This window comes from Penicillium antarcticum (genome assembly GCF_028974205.1).
Source record: "Penicillium antarcticum strain IBT 31339 chromosome Unknown utg000006l_segment0_segment0, whole genome shotgun sequence".
Taxonomy (NCBI): domain Eukaryota; kingdom Fungi; phylum Ascomycota; class Eurotiomycetes; order Eurotiales; family Aspergillaceae; genus Penicillium; species Penicillium antarcticum.
In genome coordinates, this window is record NW_026695304.1 from 1,459,827 (window position 1) to 1,476,091 (window position 16,265).

The 16,265-nt window shown below is 47.3% G+C and overlaps 6 protein-coding genes across 6 annotated transcripts; 2 read left to right on the top strand and 4 right to left on the bottom strand.

The window, feature by feature from the left end:
• Positions 1-634: 634 nt before the first annotated feature.
• On the bottom strand, positions 635-4,255 carry N7508_006625 (MutS family protein MSH5; the record flags this gene model as incomplete). The annotated part of the gene is made up of 15 exons (XM_058464691.1): positions 635-751; positions 792-930; positions 995-1,298; positions 1,349-1,460; positions 1,513-1,594; positions 1,650-1,684; positions 1,734-1,902; positions 1,952-2,041; positions 2,098-2,194; positions 2,257-2,611; positions 2,659-2,718; positions 2,770-2,850; positions 2,909-3,681; positions 3,753-3,845; positions 3,901-4,255. 15 exons carry the CDS (start codon positions 4,253-4,255, stop codon positions 635-637), a joined length of 2,862 nt encoding a protein of 953 aa, XP_058318544.1.
• A 492-nt stretch (positions 4,256-4,747) lies between these two features.
• Positions 4,748-7,120, bottom strand: hsp78 (chaperone ATPase HSP78; the record flags this gene model as incomplete). Its single annotated transcript, XM_058464692.1, has 1 exon — positions 4,748-7,120. One exon carries the CDS (start codon positions 7,118-7,120, stop codon positions 4,748-4,750), a length of 2,373 nt encoding a protein of 790 aa, XP_058318545.1.
• Positions 7,121-7,400: 280 nt separating this feature from the next.
• N7508_006627 (translation elongation factor 1 subunit beta) lies at positions 7,401-8,401 on the top strand (the record flags this gene model as incomplete). The annotated part of the gene is made up of 4 exons (XM_058464693.1): positions 7,401-7,440; positions 7,501-7,540; positions 7,748-8,118; positions 8,172-8,401. 4 exons carry the CDS (start codon positions 7,401-7,403, stop codon positions 8,399-8,401), a joined length of 681 nt encoding a protein of 226 aa, XP_058318546.1.
• A 438-nt stretch (positions 8,402-8,839) lies between these two features.
• N7508_006628 (uncharacterized protein) lies at positions 8,840-10,259 on the bottom strand (the record flags this gene model as incomplete). The annotated part of the gene is made up of 3 exons (XM_058464694.1): positions 8,840-8,859; positions 8,916-10,066; positions 10,126-10,259. 3 exons carry the CDS (start codon positions 10,257-10,259, stop codon positions 8,840-8,842), a joined length of 1,305 nt encoding a protein of 434 aa, XP_058318547.1.
• Positions 10,260-11,261: 1,002 nt separating this feature from the next.
• Positions 11,262-13,073, top strand: N7508_006629 (uncharacterized protein; the record flags this gene model as incomplete). The annotated part of the gene is made up of 5 exons (XM_058464695.1): positions 11,262-11,444; positions 11,495-11,572; positions 11,636-11,938; positions 12,008-12,146; positions 12,223-13,073. The coding sequence occupies 5 exons, from the start codon at positions 11,262-11,264 to the stop codon at positions 13,071-13,073; spliced, it is 1,554 nt and encodes a 517-aa protein (XP_058318548.1).
• Positions 13,074-13,271: 198 nt separating this feature from the next.
• N7508_006630 (asparagine synthetase B family protein) lies at positions 13,272-15,588 on the bottom strand (the record flags this gene model as incomplete). Its single annotated transcript, XM_058464696.1, has 6 exons — positions 13,272-14,146; positions 14,203-14,394; positions 14,451-14,715; positions 14,765-14,848; positions 14,897-15,354; positions 15,429-15,588. The coding sequence occupies 6 exons, from the start codon at positions 15,586-15,588 to the stop codon at positions 13,272-13,274; spliced, it is 2,034 nt and encodes a 677-aa protein (XP_058318549.1).
• Positions 15,589-16,265: the final 677 nt, after the last annotated feature.

The window sequence follows — 16,265 nt, forward strand, 5'->3', positions numbered from 1 at the left end:
AACTTATCTTCACTTACGCATTCCTCTAGCTAGACCATACCAAATATACCAATTCTAAGGTGTCGTTTCCGCTTCTGTACTTCCTTGCGCTTACGGAGCCCCCCACTACGACTAGCGGTGGTCGTAGATTCGAGAAAAGTGTGCGTTATAAGCTCCTACTCGAACTTCGTGTGTAGCTTCGAGACCTTGACCAAATCGGAGATTTGCGACATACGGGGCACGCACAACGGGACCCCATATTCTAGAGGCGGATGTAACGTGGATCTATTCTGTGATATAGAGGGCATGGATAGAAGCTACACGTAATCCGTAGGTAAAAGTCACTTGAAATCGTTATTATATTGAGGCTATATAAGAATCAAGACTTGGTTGAAGAAAATTAGGAGCCTCATAATCCTCCAGCAAACACAGTCGCCACACGTACACACAGCCGGGGTAAGTAGGGGTCAATTCGCTAGATTCGGCCCCAGTTGACAGAATGAAAGGTGAGTGGAGTGAGGTAGCGTCTTGACTCCGATAATAGTATAGATAGATAACGTGGGCTCGGCCAATGAATGATGACTTGCCTCAGTGTAAGGCATACAAAGGAATGCATGCATATTGGTTCCCCCACTACGGGGTAAGCTTGGTCCCATCATTGCCCCGAAACTTTGAACAAGCCTTCAAATAACGCCTTCGCGTTGTGGTCTGAGTCACCTTGCGAAAAGTCAAGCTCCAGGAATCTCCTTGCGAGTGACTCCTTGTGACGGGGCTGAGTTAGTAACGTACTATCTTAGAAAGCGTATTCTTACCGCTTGCTCAAGCTCTTTCATCTCCCCCGGGGACAAAACCGCGCATGCAGCGAGGATGTTCTCGCCTCGAGCCAAGAGGCAGGCAATCTTGTTTGCGCGAGACACGATAACTGAGTCAATGCCATTGATTGCTGCGCAGCTATATCGAACTAGTCAGTTCAATGCTAGACGAAACACTGGGCAAAGAAGCCCAAAAAACGTACATTGTGCCGAAGCTCTTGTTACTTCGTCCACTACGAAAGCTATCCAGAATGTCAGCATCTTGTATGCAGTAGCGAAGCAGTAACCAGCGGCATTGCACATACTTGTAAAGATATGTGACTTGATCCTCAACTTGTTGAACTTTCTCATCAACTCGAACCTCCATGTGTCCAAGTTGTAGCCGTGGCCGCAGCGCAAGAAAATCATTCTCAAAGATCTCATGGAAATGGGTTGCTGCGATGATCTTGGAGGCAGTCTCAAGATCCAGGAGATATTCGAGAATTCCACAGGCAAGTCCGATACCATCTATCAGAGTTAACAGATGCAAATAAAGTTATCATGAACTGTGGACAAACCGCTCTCGTTAGTTCCTTTCCCAAATTCATCGATGATAACAAGGCTGCGGCTCGTAAGTTCTTTCAGACAGCGAGAGATTTGCTGCAGATCATTCATGAAGGTGCTTTGAATCTAGGAGCACGTTAATCATAACGTATCCCTTGGCCCATTTGCTCTAAAATACCTTGGAGACACTCTCTTGAGTATTGATTTTGGTCAAGATCTTGTCGGTGATTCCAAGTTCCGCGCTATCTGCAGGAACAAAGCTGCAATAAAAGTTAGGATATCTTGTGTATGAATCTGCGAGGATGTAATGAATACCTTCCGATTTGTGCCAGGAAAACAATCAGAGCTACCTAAAGCACCGTATGAGAGTCGCCTGCTTTAAGAGAACAAATTACTTACCTGCTTCATGTAGACACTTTTCCCGGAGTAGTTTGGACCTGTCAAAATCAACATACTCGGATTGTGATCAGATGTAGACGCATCATTGCTGTTGGTGTTCACATTCCCACCAGCAAGAAATGTGCTGTTTGGAACATACGACGGCACTGCAATTTCTTGGAGCATGTGTCTGCATTTCGTCAGAACGACCAAGAGTGTTTCGGATTTGAAGCTTTTACCGTCCACCCTTGATCTTAATGATATTGTCTTGAACCATTCGTGGCCGAGTCAGCCTGTAGAAACTTGCTCCCTGCGTGAGTGCAAGAAGGCTATAAATGCAAAGGTTATATTAGTGTTGCTCAACTCGCCTGCCAGAAACACTTACTTGTCAATCTCCCCACAGATATCAGATGCATCAACAAGCAAATTCTCATATCGAAGAATTCTCTGAGCCAAACCGTAGACAATCTCAATTTCTTTGTCTGCAAAAGTCACACGTATTAGCCTTCTATAAAGCTGGATCGAATAAATGAAGCAGGTGTACCGCAGATAAGACCATAAATATCTCCTAGCTTTTTATCCATCTCTCTCATACGATAGTCCTTGTAATATCCCCAGTCCTCCGCGATGAACATCAATTCCCACTCATTTTCGACGCCACTATATAGTGCCACACCATTATCATCGAGTGGAATGGTAATATTGAACCCGAGTTGAGGGAAATAGATGACGTTGACATCGAGATCGAGGACTTCAGGGATAGTTGCGGCGATGTCGAGGGCAACGTGCTTGAGAAGACTGTTCAGTCCATCATATCTGTCCTTAATTCTGTCAAGCTCCCTGTCAATCCCTTGTTTGACTACTGTTCTTCCCTGTTCTTCTGAGTTGTCGATGTCAACCTATACTGATTAGATGTGGTACGGGTGCGCAATCGCGACAGACTTACAATTTCTTGGATCATACGGCCCACTCTGTAGAGCTGTGCTGCTTCAAACACGCGAAGAGCCTGTAAGAGTCAGCACAATAGGAGGAACGGGATAGGAGTGATAGTATTGACGACCTTGGTTCGAAGAACTAGAATCTCGGCCCCAGAGACCTCCTGTAGCGCATCCTGGATATCGATCGAGTAAAACGCAAACTAATAATATCTTTAGCATCGCAATTATCGGTTGAAAAAGACCAGACGGGAAGCATACAGCAAGCAAACTAGCCCAAACAGTAGTTTTGAACCCAGTGATTTTCCCACTGCCAGTACTAACACCCTTGCGAAGATTGATCATCACAAGCCTCAAGTTCTTGACATGTTTCAAAGCTTTGGTCATTTTGTCCAGCGCCGCGAGATTTTCAGGCCGAGAAAAGACACCGATAAAATCATGTCGTTCTCGAATGATGTTCAAATCCAGACTCGGACGAAAGAAAGTTTGTCTGAGCTTTGCCTTACCCTGAGGAGTGTACGCAAACCGGCGAAAGAGACCATAAACAGAAAGTCCCTCTTTTCCGGAAGCCGAATTCCTACCCGGGCCTTGATTGAACATGTTCGGGTGCGATTCCGGTTGGATGATCTGCAGTGAAGTGAATGTGTTGTTGTTGATCCACATCGTATCTTGGATATTGAACATCTGCAGCGCTCGAACTCGATATTCAACTCCACCTCCGGGGGAGGTCAGCGCTGATGATCTTCGTCGGTGGAAGTATTGGAGTATGGCTCCTGCGCAGCCGATAGTTACCGGGTTTTCCATGTCGATAGAGCTTGAAATGCGCAGCAATCTTCCTCCTTGAAGCGTGAAGCCCATTTCTTCTGGGTTCACCTCTTCGGGACCATGAAGACCGGTCTGGGGCACTAGAAATCGGAAGCATTCTTCATGACTGGATGAAATGTCCAGCCCAAGGAGTTTGCTTTCTGCGTTTGAATAGTTGAATTCTGATGTTGGACGAACATCTATCTGGTATGGAAGATAGGCCGAGGAAACTATTGCTCAGCTCAAATGATCAGTATGGAAATATAGACGACCAATTCAAGTGCCTGCAAGATAGGTATACCGTCTTCCTGTGCCAAATTGTGGTTCTGATTTTGCACATCTAGATCAACGCGAGGAGGCGTCAAGACCACTGTTGGTTTGATCTGGAGTAGCACTGAAGATGACCAAATTAGCAAAACAAGCCAGTATTTTAAGGTGGAAGAATATACATGTCTCAATTGTCTCCAGTCCCCCAGAGCGGGTGTCACCAAGCAAATACATTTTCTCTTCTTCAGCTGAATAGTAGGCGCAGCCAACTGTACTGTAGTCCTTCATATCAACAGCCACAATGACATGGTCATCGAAGTCATCGTCTGAAGCACCCATCAAGCAATCCGTCTCGGGTTTGGTATCAGTAGCAAATGGAGTTCGCAATTGTCTGGCTGATGATGGGATTGGAGTTTGAGAAGGGCGGCTAGAATCGCTGGGTGCTCGACTCGATAGGCCTCTGCCTCGTGGTCCTGAGGTATGAGGTGTGATTGGAGCACGAGAGGATGTCCATTTTCTTTTGAATGAGGGGGGCATTTTGACTAGTTTACAGGGATTGATCAGGATGATTTGAGATGGAATTGAAGATAGATGATGGCGGGCTCCAATCCCGTGCATGGTCACGTTCTTCAGTTTACATACTACAACTGGCGTCATAATCCGTTTCCAGTCCTATGAAGTATTAGACAAGTATTAGACAGTCTCTATACGAAGATTTAAATTGAGTGCACTATTTCATGGGGCATTTATGGCCTTGGGTTGGCCCCTCTATCTCCACCTATTTCTCGTCTTTTCGTCCATTTTTAAATGCCTCGGGCGACTCAATTAGGTCATATGAAGCTAGGGAGGTAGAAGGACCTATGGCACCTTTTATAAGTGGAGTCTATGTCCAATGAGACAAATTTGAATTGATGTACAACTTGTATGAGTAGGGATATGCGAAGAGGACATGGAATGGCCAAAGAATCAAAAGAGAAACCCAACTACCGAATGGAATATGCAACAAAAAAACGCCAGTCATGTCATCATTCATTCCTCCTGGGTGGTGACCACAAGTCCAGACTTGGTCTCATCAAGAGAAACGCGAGCAGTTTGTCCAGAGACAATTTCACCGCGGATGATCTTATCAGCCAGCCGGTTTCCAATCTCCTTGGAGATCAGACGGTTCAAAGGGCGAGCACCAAATCTAGGGTCGTAGCCTCTCGCGCAGAGCCAGTCCTTGATCTCATTGTCAACCTGGAGGGTCATGCGGCGGTCATCAAGTCTGGCCTGCAGCTCCTTGAGACGGATATCGACAATGTCACGCAGAGCCTCCCGCGACAAGCGCTTGAAGATAATGAACTCGTCGATACGGTTCAGGAATTCAGGTGCATAAGCTCTTTGGACGACATCCATGACTGCGGCTTTGATGTCGGGAGACAGCTCTGCGTCACCGAATTCCTTGCGCGAGTGGATGGGGTCTGCTCCAACCAAAATATCGGCACCAAGGTTTGAGGTCAGAACGATCAGGGTATTTTTGAAATCGATCTTGTGGCCCTGGGCATCAGTCAGGAACCCCTCATCAAGGACCTGTAGCAATAAAGCAGAGATATCCCGATGCGCCTTTTCGAATTCATCGAATAGCAAAACAGCGTAAGGTTTGCGTCTGACGGCCTCGGTAAGCTGTCCAGCATCGTCATAGCCAACATATCCAGCAGGAGAACCGATAAGGCGACTGATTGTGTGCTTCTCTTGGAATTCACTCATGTCGAATCGCACAACCGCAGTTTCAGTGGAAAAGAGGAACTCGGCCATCTTCTTGCAAAGTTCCGTTTTTCCAACACCGGTAGGACCAAGGAACATGAAAGATGCCAGGGGACGATTCTCGCCGCTGAGACCAGCTCGTTGCATCCGAACAGCATTTGCGACTGCCGAAAGAGCTTCGTCTTGTCCACGAACTGACTTTCGGAGAGTATCCTCCATATGAATCAGTTTCTCTACTTCTCCAGCCATGAGCTTGCTGACAGGAATGCCGGTAGTCCGAGAGACAACGTTGCCAATGTCATCCGCAGTAACGGAGTCATGGATCAAAGTTTGTTGCCTAGCATCTTGCTCAGCGCCTTCTTTGGGTAGCTTGCCCTCGAGCTCGGGGATGGTGGAGTATCTCAGCTCTCCGGCCTTGGCGAAGTTTCCTTCACGCTGAGCTTGTTCGAGTTCGAATCGAGCACGTTCCAGTTCTTCCTTGGTACGTTTGATGGTGTCGATTTCAGCTTTCTCCTTCTCCCAGGCTTCTGTCAATTCACCGACCTCCGCTTGCTTTGTCTTGAGGTCTTCCTGGAGCTTGTCTCGTCGTTCGCGACTACTAACATCGGTTTCCTTACGAAGAGACTCGAGCTCAATTTGGATGGTGGTTATGTCACGCTCCAGCTCCCGGATGGAATCTGGCTTCGACTCTTGCTGCAGTCGCAGTGCTGATGCAGCCTCATCAACGAGGTCAATTGCTTTGTCAGGCAAGTATCGATCGGTTATATAGCGGTTGCTGTAAGTGGCGGCAGCAACTAAAGCACCATCTGTGATTCTGACACCGTGGTGTACTTCATATTTATTCTTGATACCACGCAGAATGGAGATAGTTGAGGGAACTGACGGTTCACCTACTAAGATGGGCTGGAATCGTCGAGCGAGAGCCACGTCCTTTTCGATCAATCGATATTCATTAAGGGTGGTGGCACCGCAGCATTGAAGCTCGCCTCGTGAGAGTGCAGGTTTGAGCAAGTTGCTAGCATCAATGCTGCCTTCAGCCTTGCCCAAACCCAGCAAAGTATGAAGCTCGTCAATGAAGAGGATAACACCTCCGTGGGCGTCCTCTACTTCCTTGAGTACGGATTTGAGGCGCTCTTCGAAGTCACCACGGAATTTGGCACCCGCAATCAACGAGCCAAGGTCCAGCGAGACGACCCGTTTGTTCTTGATGCTTTCCGGGACATCTCCTTGCACAATCCGCTGGGCCAGGCCTTCAAGAACGGCAGTTTTACCAGTACCAGCAGCACCAATGAGTACTGGGTTGTTCTTGGTTCGTCTGGATAGAATCTGGATCGTTCGATGAATCTCTGAGTCTCGTCCAATTACTGGGTCTAGCTTGCCAGCTTTTGCCTTGTCTGTAAGGTCAACACCATATTGTTCGAGAGCGGACTTCTCCTCGCCTCCACTCATGTCCATGCGATGGGTACCGCCTGGAGGGTGTGGGCGTCCCTTTGCATAGTGGCGAACCGAGATTGGGGTGACGCTGGCAACTGGGAGGAGAACAGACGAGGCACGGGGGAGGAGTGTCGAACGAGCAATTGGAGTAAGTAAACGGGCTGAAGCTAGATTAGGAGCTCGTAGGAGTCTACTGCGAGCAGTGATGGACAATCGCGCAGCCATGATGAAGATTGCGGGCTACTCGGGGTGTTGAGGTAGTCACATAGCTTTAATACTCACCATGGAGTATCGCGACGCTTCTCGAATGCTCCACCGCGTTCAAGTTGAGTGGCGGACGAGCTAGGAAGCTTGGACCACCACCGTCACCAGTCACCTGACCGTCCCACGTTTTTCCGGCGAAGATTTTCCGTTGAAAAAAATCCTCCCCTTTTAACCCCTCGATTTCTTCCAACATCATCCTTCTCTTTTCCTCCCCCCGGATACCACTTCAATTCTCTTCACAATGGGTTTCACCGACTTTGTCTCTGATGCCGGCCTGACTCGTAGGCGCCCCTGAGATTTTCTTTGGTTCGAATCAATTGGTGACTGACTGTGCCCCTCAGTGGCCAACCACTTCCTGTCCACTCGGTCCTACGTTGTTGGGTAAGACCCCCTTTTAATATCTCTTTTTTTTTTGCTTTTGTTACTCCTTGCTTTCATGATGAGAAAAATTGGTCCGTGTTTAGGAGGCGGATTAAGACCCCGCTGGATGACTACAGAACCAGGGAGCAATCCCACCTCTGATCTTGCTACTATGCAACATTGTTGATTTTCATTCGATATACAAGACCATCGCTGACCATTCAACAGCTCCTCCCCCAGCCAGGCCGATGTCGTGACCTTCAAGGCCTTCAGCGGCGCCCCCGACCCTGAGAAGTACCCCCACGCCGCCCGCTGGTACAAGCACATCGCCTCTTACGAGAGCGAATTCTCCACCCTCCCCGGTGACTCCTCCAAGGCCTTCACCGCCTACGGCCCCGAGACCACCGAGCTTCCTTCCAACCCCAAGGACAAGCCCGAGGAGGATGACGATGAGGACCTCTTCGGCTCCGACTCTGAGGAGGAGGACCCCGAGGTTGTTGCCGAGCGTAACAAGCGTCTCGAGGAGTACAAGGCCAAGAAGGCCAACAAGCCCAAGCCCGCTGCCAAGTCCCTCGTCACCATGGAGGTTAAGCCCTGGGGTATGTTTATCGTCTTTTACACTCGTAAAATCTGTTCTAACAATTTCTTCCAGATGATGAGACCAACCTTGAGGAGCTCGAGGCCAACGTCCGCTCCATTGAGAAGGACGGCCTCGTCTGGGGTGCCTCCAAGTGGGTTCCCCTCGCTTTCGGTATCAAGAAGCTCCAGATCAACCTGGTCGTTGAGGACGAGAAGGTCTCCACCGACGAGCTCCAGGGCCAGATTGAGGAGTTCGAGGACCACGTCCAGTCCACCGATATCGCTGCCATGCAGAAGCTTTAAATTTGCGATGTCCATTTACGAAGCAGGATGTGATGGAAATGTGTGATGTCAAGGAAGTCTTTTACGAAACCAACTAGAAAGCTGGTCCGGACATGACCGGTCATTGATGAAAAAATCAAAAATTCACGACCAATTTGTTTCAAGTAAATCGTTGTAGACATTGAGTTAAAAAAAAGTAAGCAATTGGGCCAACTTTCCACAGTTACCATGGGCATCTTTCCAATTCTATGAATGTGAATGTCCCCCCACTTATATATGTTGGGCACCGCAACCATTGGGCACCGAGACCCGCTTGAGGTCGCAATTTGCTGGAAGACATTCAAAAACAGTGCTACCTGGCTCCTCATTTAGGGCAAGGAAACCCGAAGCATCAAACAAAGCTAGCAATTCGAGCTTATATTGAGCTATATATAAGTTCGAGCCCCGAAACCAACGACATTAACGTTTTGACTGCTCCTCTATAGACATACAGTCACAGGAAACTATATCTCTTCTTCCCTCTCCCTAGTTATACCTCGTCTGCCTTTGAACCCACGATAGAAGACATTAGCCATGATCCACACCCAAATGCTCTTATGAGTAAACCGGCGCATGACCTGATGAATGTCTCTCGTACGAGTCAACATCTGGTCTGCCATATCGATCTCTGTGAAGAGTTGCAGCCCATAGCATTCTTTCACCAGAGGATCCCGACTCAAAGCTACAGTCTTCTTCTCCGAAAAGCAATAAGAGGCCCCAAGAATAGCATAAAGCCGAGCAAGAGGGTGCTGATCTGAAGACTTCCAATCCACATCCTTGAAAGCAGCGTAACGCGGCCAAGGTACCCGACGCAATCGAAGGATAGAATCCCAAAGTGCCAACAGTCTAACCCTCGACTCTTGACCACTGACAGCATGGATACATCCACTTGTTCCCATTGCGAGATGACAGAGCATACGATCAACAACCACATCGACTGGAACTTCATCAAGATTACATTCCCTTCCCGGGTCTTTTGACTTGGTTGCAACCTTTATAGTCAGATTCGGGCTTAGTATCATCCCCGCCACAACCAGTGTTGTGGGTGTTGACATTGGGACGCTATATCCAGGAAATGGAAAGTGCTGAGCTGGTCCAATGATAGATGGACGCACGATGAGAAGCTTGTCACCGGCTTTGGCGAAACGGCGTTGGAGTAGTCGCTCTGTGAGGTTCTTTGCATAGCCATAGGCCCACGGGAAGTTTTGGTCCTCGTATACCATGCTGGTTCCGAGCTTCTTCACTTCCATCCATTCAGTTGTGATGTCTAGATTGGTTGGTTCGTAGATCTCCTCGTTGACATGGACATCAATGTCCTTTTCAAATGGTAGCAGGTGTGAATTTGAGTATGCAGTCGAGACATATACGAAGCGTTCGAGGGAATAGCACGTCAGTGCGAATTCAGCTATCATTTCACTGGCTCCAGTGATAGAGTCGGCAAGGCCTTTCAAGGGCTTTCCCAGATTGATAGATGAAGCGGCGTGAATGACAATATTGACTTCGTTTTGAAGTGTAGTCAAATCGCGTTCCGGAAGCCCCATGTTTGGTTGGAGGATATCTCCGTCCAGAGTGGAGATACGATTCATATCCAGAAGATCTTGGATAGCTGTCTTGGGTAGTGACTCGGCCCATCGCAATTCAAGTTTTCTAAAGACAACCTGTCAATTACTTTTCTTCTAAGACTTGATACTCCAACTCGAGCTCACTTTGTCCCGCCTCTGCAGAGTAGATATACATGACTGGCAGATGTTTGTGTGAGCAAGCGATACACCAGAGCAGTTCCAAGAAAGCCAGAGCCCCCAGTAACCAAAATGGCCTTGCCATCGTAGTACTTCCACATATTGTATTCGTTGCTGGGAAGTGGATAGTAAGAAGCTCGTGAAGCTGTGTAGCTACCAGAAAACAGCCCTACCTTTATATTTCCCGTCCGTCAAGTGAGCCATTATCTCATCATATCTGAGCTATTGTTACAGATCATATATTCTCAATTTAAGTTCTTAATCTCGGTGATTACTTCTCTCTTGGGTGGGATTCGCCACATGTAGTAGCACGAGCCCTTCGTCTCCGGGTTCAAGAATCCAGTAGCCATGGTCCTGTGCACAGTGAAAACCCAGGATTCTGTATGTATAGAAGCCTCTACTATCATGATCTGCATGATTTCATAACGCCGTGGAATGTATATTATACTTCTGTCAGACAGGTACTGTGGGCACTGATGCCGATCCTTGCCAATGGCACTTGAAGAATCCATTGTCATACCTTTCTTAGATAATTGGTGTTTGAAAAGAGTCTACCAGAGAAAGTTGAGACGAAAGGTCTCTAAGAAATGACTGACGGTACATTCGCTTATCTTGCAAAGCAGTCAATCCGCAATGCTCAAATCATAGCCTCCTAGTGACTTGGAGCAAGAAGTATTATAGCAATAGTCTCAAACCATATCCCGGATGCCAAGACATAGCCGGCATGCTTTCTCAGTGATACAAGCATGTTGCCCGGCGTTTGATATTGACACAAAATCCCTTGCTGCGCGTCATATATACGGTGGATAGAATCCTGTGTACCCCCCAACCCGGCTGGGCATTTCGTACTGGAATCTCCGAAGAAAAAAGAACTCCAGTGACTCGGATACTACCCTGGTCAACTTACTGGCAGATAGCTAGTCCAGACCTGCATTCAACCAGGGGGAGAGCAACAAAGGGATCAAGTGAAAGCTTAAGGCAATACGTCATAATCGATAGTAAAATAAGCGCCTTTTATTTATTCTCGCTGAATTATTTTTACTGGTCTGTAATGGCAACACAAATGTCTCGGGAAACATTATAATTTCAATTGTGTCGTCAGGATGCCTGAATCTTCACATAGTCTAGAGGCTGGGAATTATGCATCAGGCTCCAGATCTTCCGGTGACCAAGATTTCACAGAGAAATTTTCTCTAGGAAGAAAGGGGACTGTCATGTTTATTGCTCTCACTATCTTGACTCTGATGGTTGCTTTAGATGGCACATCCATATCCGTTGCTTTACCCGTATGATGGATCCGATCCCACATCGTCTTGGTACACTAATCGTGCAATAGATCATTTCAAAGGATCTTGGTGCAACAACCGTTGAAGCCTTTTGGGGGGGGGGACGTCCTTCCTATTGTGCTCAACCGGTAAGTTGCAGTGGTGTTACTTTTGCATGCATTTCTTTCTTCTAACATACAACAGTTTTCCAGCCAACCTTCGCATCTCTATCGAACATATTCGGTGAAAAGGCTTTGATGCTCCTAGCTTTGGTGTTCTTTTTCGTTAGGGCGGCTGTTGTAGGAGCCAGCAATGAGTTCGCCATTTTACTCATTGGCCGATGCATTCAAGGAGTTGGTGGCGGCGGCATCATTTCCCTCGCCGAAATCATCATGACTGATTTGATGCCTCTGCGAATCCGTGGATTATACTTTGCATATCTAGGATCAGCATGGAGCGTTGGGTCTGTTATAGGACCAGTACTAGGAGGAGGCTTTGCTCAAAAGGCTAGCTGGGTAAGACATCATTGATGATATCCATCGACGTCTTTGCAAGTTGTGCGTGTTAACTTGAGTATGATCTAGCGGTGGATCTTCTATATCAATCTCCCGCTCGTTGGCATTGGGGCAATTCTCATCTTGATATTCCTTGACCTACGACTTTTCGGAAGGAAAGCTTCTAGCAAAGCTGTGCATCGTAGACTACGGTGGCTCTGTCATTTTTGTGAGCAGTATAACCTCTCTACTGATACCACTCACATGGGGAGGTCTAGAGTATGAGTGGGACTCATGGCATACAGTGGTACCTCTCGTTTTGGGTGTTGTTGGTCTAGTGACCTTTGTTCTATACGAAAGCTATGTGGCCAAAGATCCTATGATACCATACTCTGTATTCCAGGATCGTACTATCTCCGTGATGTACATCTGCACCATTTCCCTCGGCCTGATCATTTGGTGTACTCTGTACTACATCCCCCTTTATTACGAGGCAGTCCTCGGATATGACCCAATCATCGCGGGCGTCGCAATGTTCCCAGAGACATTCACCATCGCCTCTATCACCACAGTCTCGGCTATCATCATGACAAAAATTGGCAGATACAGATGGGCTGTTTGGTCTGACTGGATGATCACTGTTCTCGGGCTTGGCCTGCTTGTCCTTCTTGAGACTGACAGGAGCATTGCTCAATGGGTCTGTCTTAACCTGGTTCCAGGCATTGGCCTCGGTCTTGTGATTACATCAATGGGGTATGGCATCCAAGCCGCATCGTCTTCGGAAAATCTACCAATAGCAGTGGCGATGTTTAGTTTCTTTCGGGCATTGGGTCAAGCCCTTGGTGTTGCTATCGGGGAGGCCATTTTTCAGAACAGGATGGAAGCCAACCTCCCCAAATATCACATCCCTCAAGATCTGGTCCATCTTTATATCAAAAATGCTGCAAGTGCGGTTGTGGCCATCAAGTCCATCAAGAATGACCACATTAAATTGTCCATTCAGCAGGCTTACACAGATAGCCTACGTACTGTGTGGATTAGTTGTTGTGCCATCGCTACATGCTCTTTCCTTTTGACTGTTCTTATTCAACATCAGGATTTTGACAAGAAGCAAGTTTCATCTCAGAATCTACGAACGGTGGAGCGGGATAATTGAGAGCTCTTATACATCGATTCAATGGCTATTCTCTTTGATTAAGCATTTGGTTTTTGTTATGATTCAGATTTGTGAACTTCAGTAGCTTACGATAAGAATTATTTTTCAGACTACACTCCCTCCTTGGCAACCATACAATCTGGAATGGCTAATCTGCGTTTTTGTCGATCCAACTGCCGCCAAATTCTTGAAAGCTACCTAGCAAGTACGGCACAAGGATGGAGCCGTAGCTCTAGCGACCCCAAATCGTTGCGAGAGCACAATAAACTGACAAACAGAGAAAGCAGCCCGCAAAGACCAGTGATCCTTATCTTGGAATGCCTTGCGAACATTTTCTTGTGTTTCTTCGTAGTCCACAAACCCAAGAGCATCAACATTTTCCCGAGTAGTCAGACGAAGGAACAACCGATGAAGCGGCCCATTCTCCTGGAAATTGGTCGGTCCAATATATGGCTTCTTCTGTCGCATATAGATCTCCTCGGTGACGAAGGGATGAACTGCTTCTCGCAAGATATACTTCTCCGTAAGTGACCTATCTGACGTGGACACTTTGATCTTCAGGCTAGGTGGGAGGCTATTCGCATATTCTGTCAGATGATGATCAAGGAACGGAGGTCTAGTCTCGACACTATGGACCATATCGATATTATCACCGAGATACCGGAGTAATAAGTTGCTAAAAAAGCCCTTTGTGAAGAGGTACTCCGCTGTGTGAAGTGGATGCCACTTGTTCGCAATAGCGTCTCGAACACGTCCATCTAAGCTTTCTGCCTGTGCAGTCTCGGGCGACGTGGTTGTATATATGTCTGTCCACTTGGCAAAGGGCATACGGCCGACCAATGAGAGGAATGTCAAGATTGAGGTATTGTTCAGCATTCGACGAGTCGACTCCGGAGCCCTAGTTCTACTTAAGGGTATGTCCTTGGCCATAGTTGCATAGAGGGCTTTGAGCTGTTTTGCTAATTCTGCGATCTCCTCTTTGGATGGCGCGGAGGGCCATGAGGGATCATTTTCAAGCAAGAAATCGCTCGACAAGTCTTTATATCCTCCAAAGTGCTCGTCAGATCCCTCTCCTATTGAACAAGCTATTAGAATAAGATCAATAAAAGATCTGGTTGGGGAAATAAACCTGTCAATATCACTTTAATGCCGTGCGATCTAGCAGCCTCAGCCATGGCGAGCCTTCCCATGCCATTTGTGTCCGGCATAGGTGTTTCACTGTGCCAAACAGTATCCTCAAACATCGCAGCAAAAGTTTCTTCGTTGACGGATACGGGGTGATAATCTACCCCGAGCCATTCGGCGGTACGCTGCGCGATATCTAGTGATGTTAGTTTTCCAATATTGGAAGCTAGTAAGGTATTGTGAGATTTGTACCGGACTCGTCAGCGCCACTATCCTTGTCGAATTGCACCGTGAAGCATTTTATTCGTGAGAGAAGTTGGCTCTCATCATTGCCAAGTCGGGCACCCTCTTCCTTAACGAGATGAGCTACCATGCCAGCCACTGCGGATGAGTCAATTCCCCCGCTCAAATAGATTCCTAAGGGCACATCAGCCCGAAGGCGAATTTTAATAGCTTCCATTAGACGATCTCGTACTCCCTCTATCATCTCGGCTTCTGATCGAAGCTCTGGTGTTCTCTATCTCAGGTTAAGCGGTGAATCCCGATTGTTAAGGAACGGTACTCACTTTGTCAGGATACTCAGCATCCCAGTAAGCTGCATTCTGAATATGGTTGAGCCCTTTGCTGATAATATAATGCCCCGGGGCAACCTAGTACTGATCAGTAATAGGCATTCGTCAAAGGAAGATCCAACGCACTGATTTGACCCCCTTGAACATAGTCCCAGCACCGAACATCCAGCCACATTCTCTAATACCTTGAACATCCCACTCCGGCTCCCATCCAAAGGGAAGGAAACATTTCATTTCAGTTGCCACAAGAAGTCGGTTATTCACAACGGTGTAGTAGAGAGACTTGACACCATACCGGTCCCTCGCGCCAATGAATACTTTTCTGCGGGCATCCCACAAGATCAAAGCAAATTCGCCTCGAAGATGAGACACAAAAGAAAGCCCGTAGTGCTTATACAAAGCTAAGACGATCTCGCAATCGCTCTTGCTGTGGAAGTCATATTCACTGCCCAGGAGTTCTCGATAGTACTCGTCATTGTACAACTCACCGTTCACGATTGCGTGGACATCATTCGCAGTATCATGAAAGGGCTGGTTTGCCTGCGGGCTAAGATCGACAATGGAGAGTCTAACGTGGCCCAGATCTAGGAGAGTTCAGTAATCTGAACAGGGATGGATTGTTCACTTCGACGGGCGAAAAGCGACATAAGGCACATACAAACGTTACCATCCTCGTTGGCCCATTCACCACGTGCATCTGGTCCACGATGTTTGACAAGATCCAGACTCTTGCCGAGCTGCTCGAGGGATGACAAGCGATCCCCGTTCGATTGCGCGGGGTACCCTGCCAGCGAAAGGACGGCGCTGATTCCGCACATTGTAGTTGAATAAGTTTGAACCTAATGAAAGTTACAAGGTAGGTTATATATATGAGGGATATCTCAATTGAAAATTTACGAAGTAAGGGGACGACCAACTTACGAGGCGGTCAAGTTGGGGTTGTCCTGGGGTAACATGTCCTGCTGTCATAGCGCAAGGCAGGCTGAAGTAAGAATAGAACGACCAAACTGATTGTTTTCCTTTTCCACCTATGAAGTATCTATCTGAGTATAATTAGGGTATAGCCACGGAAGCGCCAGGAAGTCGGAGGGTAGGCTCTTCTCTATACCGAAGCAGAATCACCATCGGCATGTATACTGACGAGTCATATACAGTTGCCTAGTTATACAAAGCCATGAAAGGTATCACGCTGTACAATAAGCTGCTTATTGAAATACGACCCAAAACAATCGGCGTAAACGACCTAAACACGCAGAACTGCTGTGTTTACATGACTGGCTTAGTGATGAGACCGTTCATAGTGAAGCCAAATGACCACGAACGATCACCGCGGAGTACAATATGTAAGCATCAGTAATGTACTAGTATATCTAGTGGTGTATCTTAAATCAAGAAAAATTGAAAGGCTATAGACAAAAGAGTATAAGATTGAAGGAAAAGTAGCAAATGCTCCATAGTTCCGGCCCCTAGTCGTGATTATGTAAACTGTGGGATG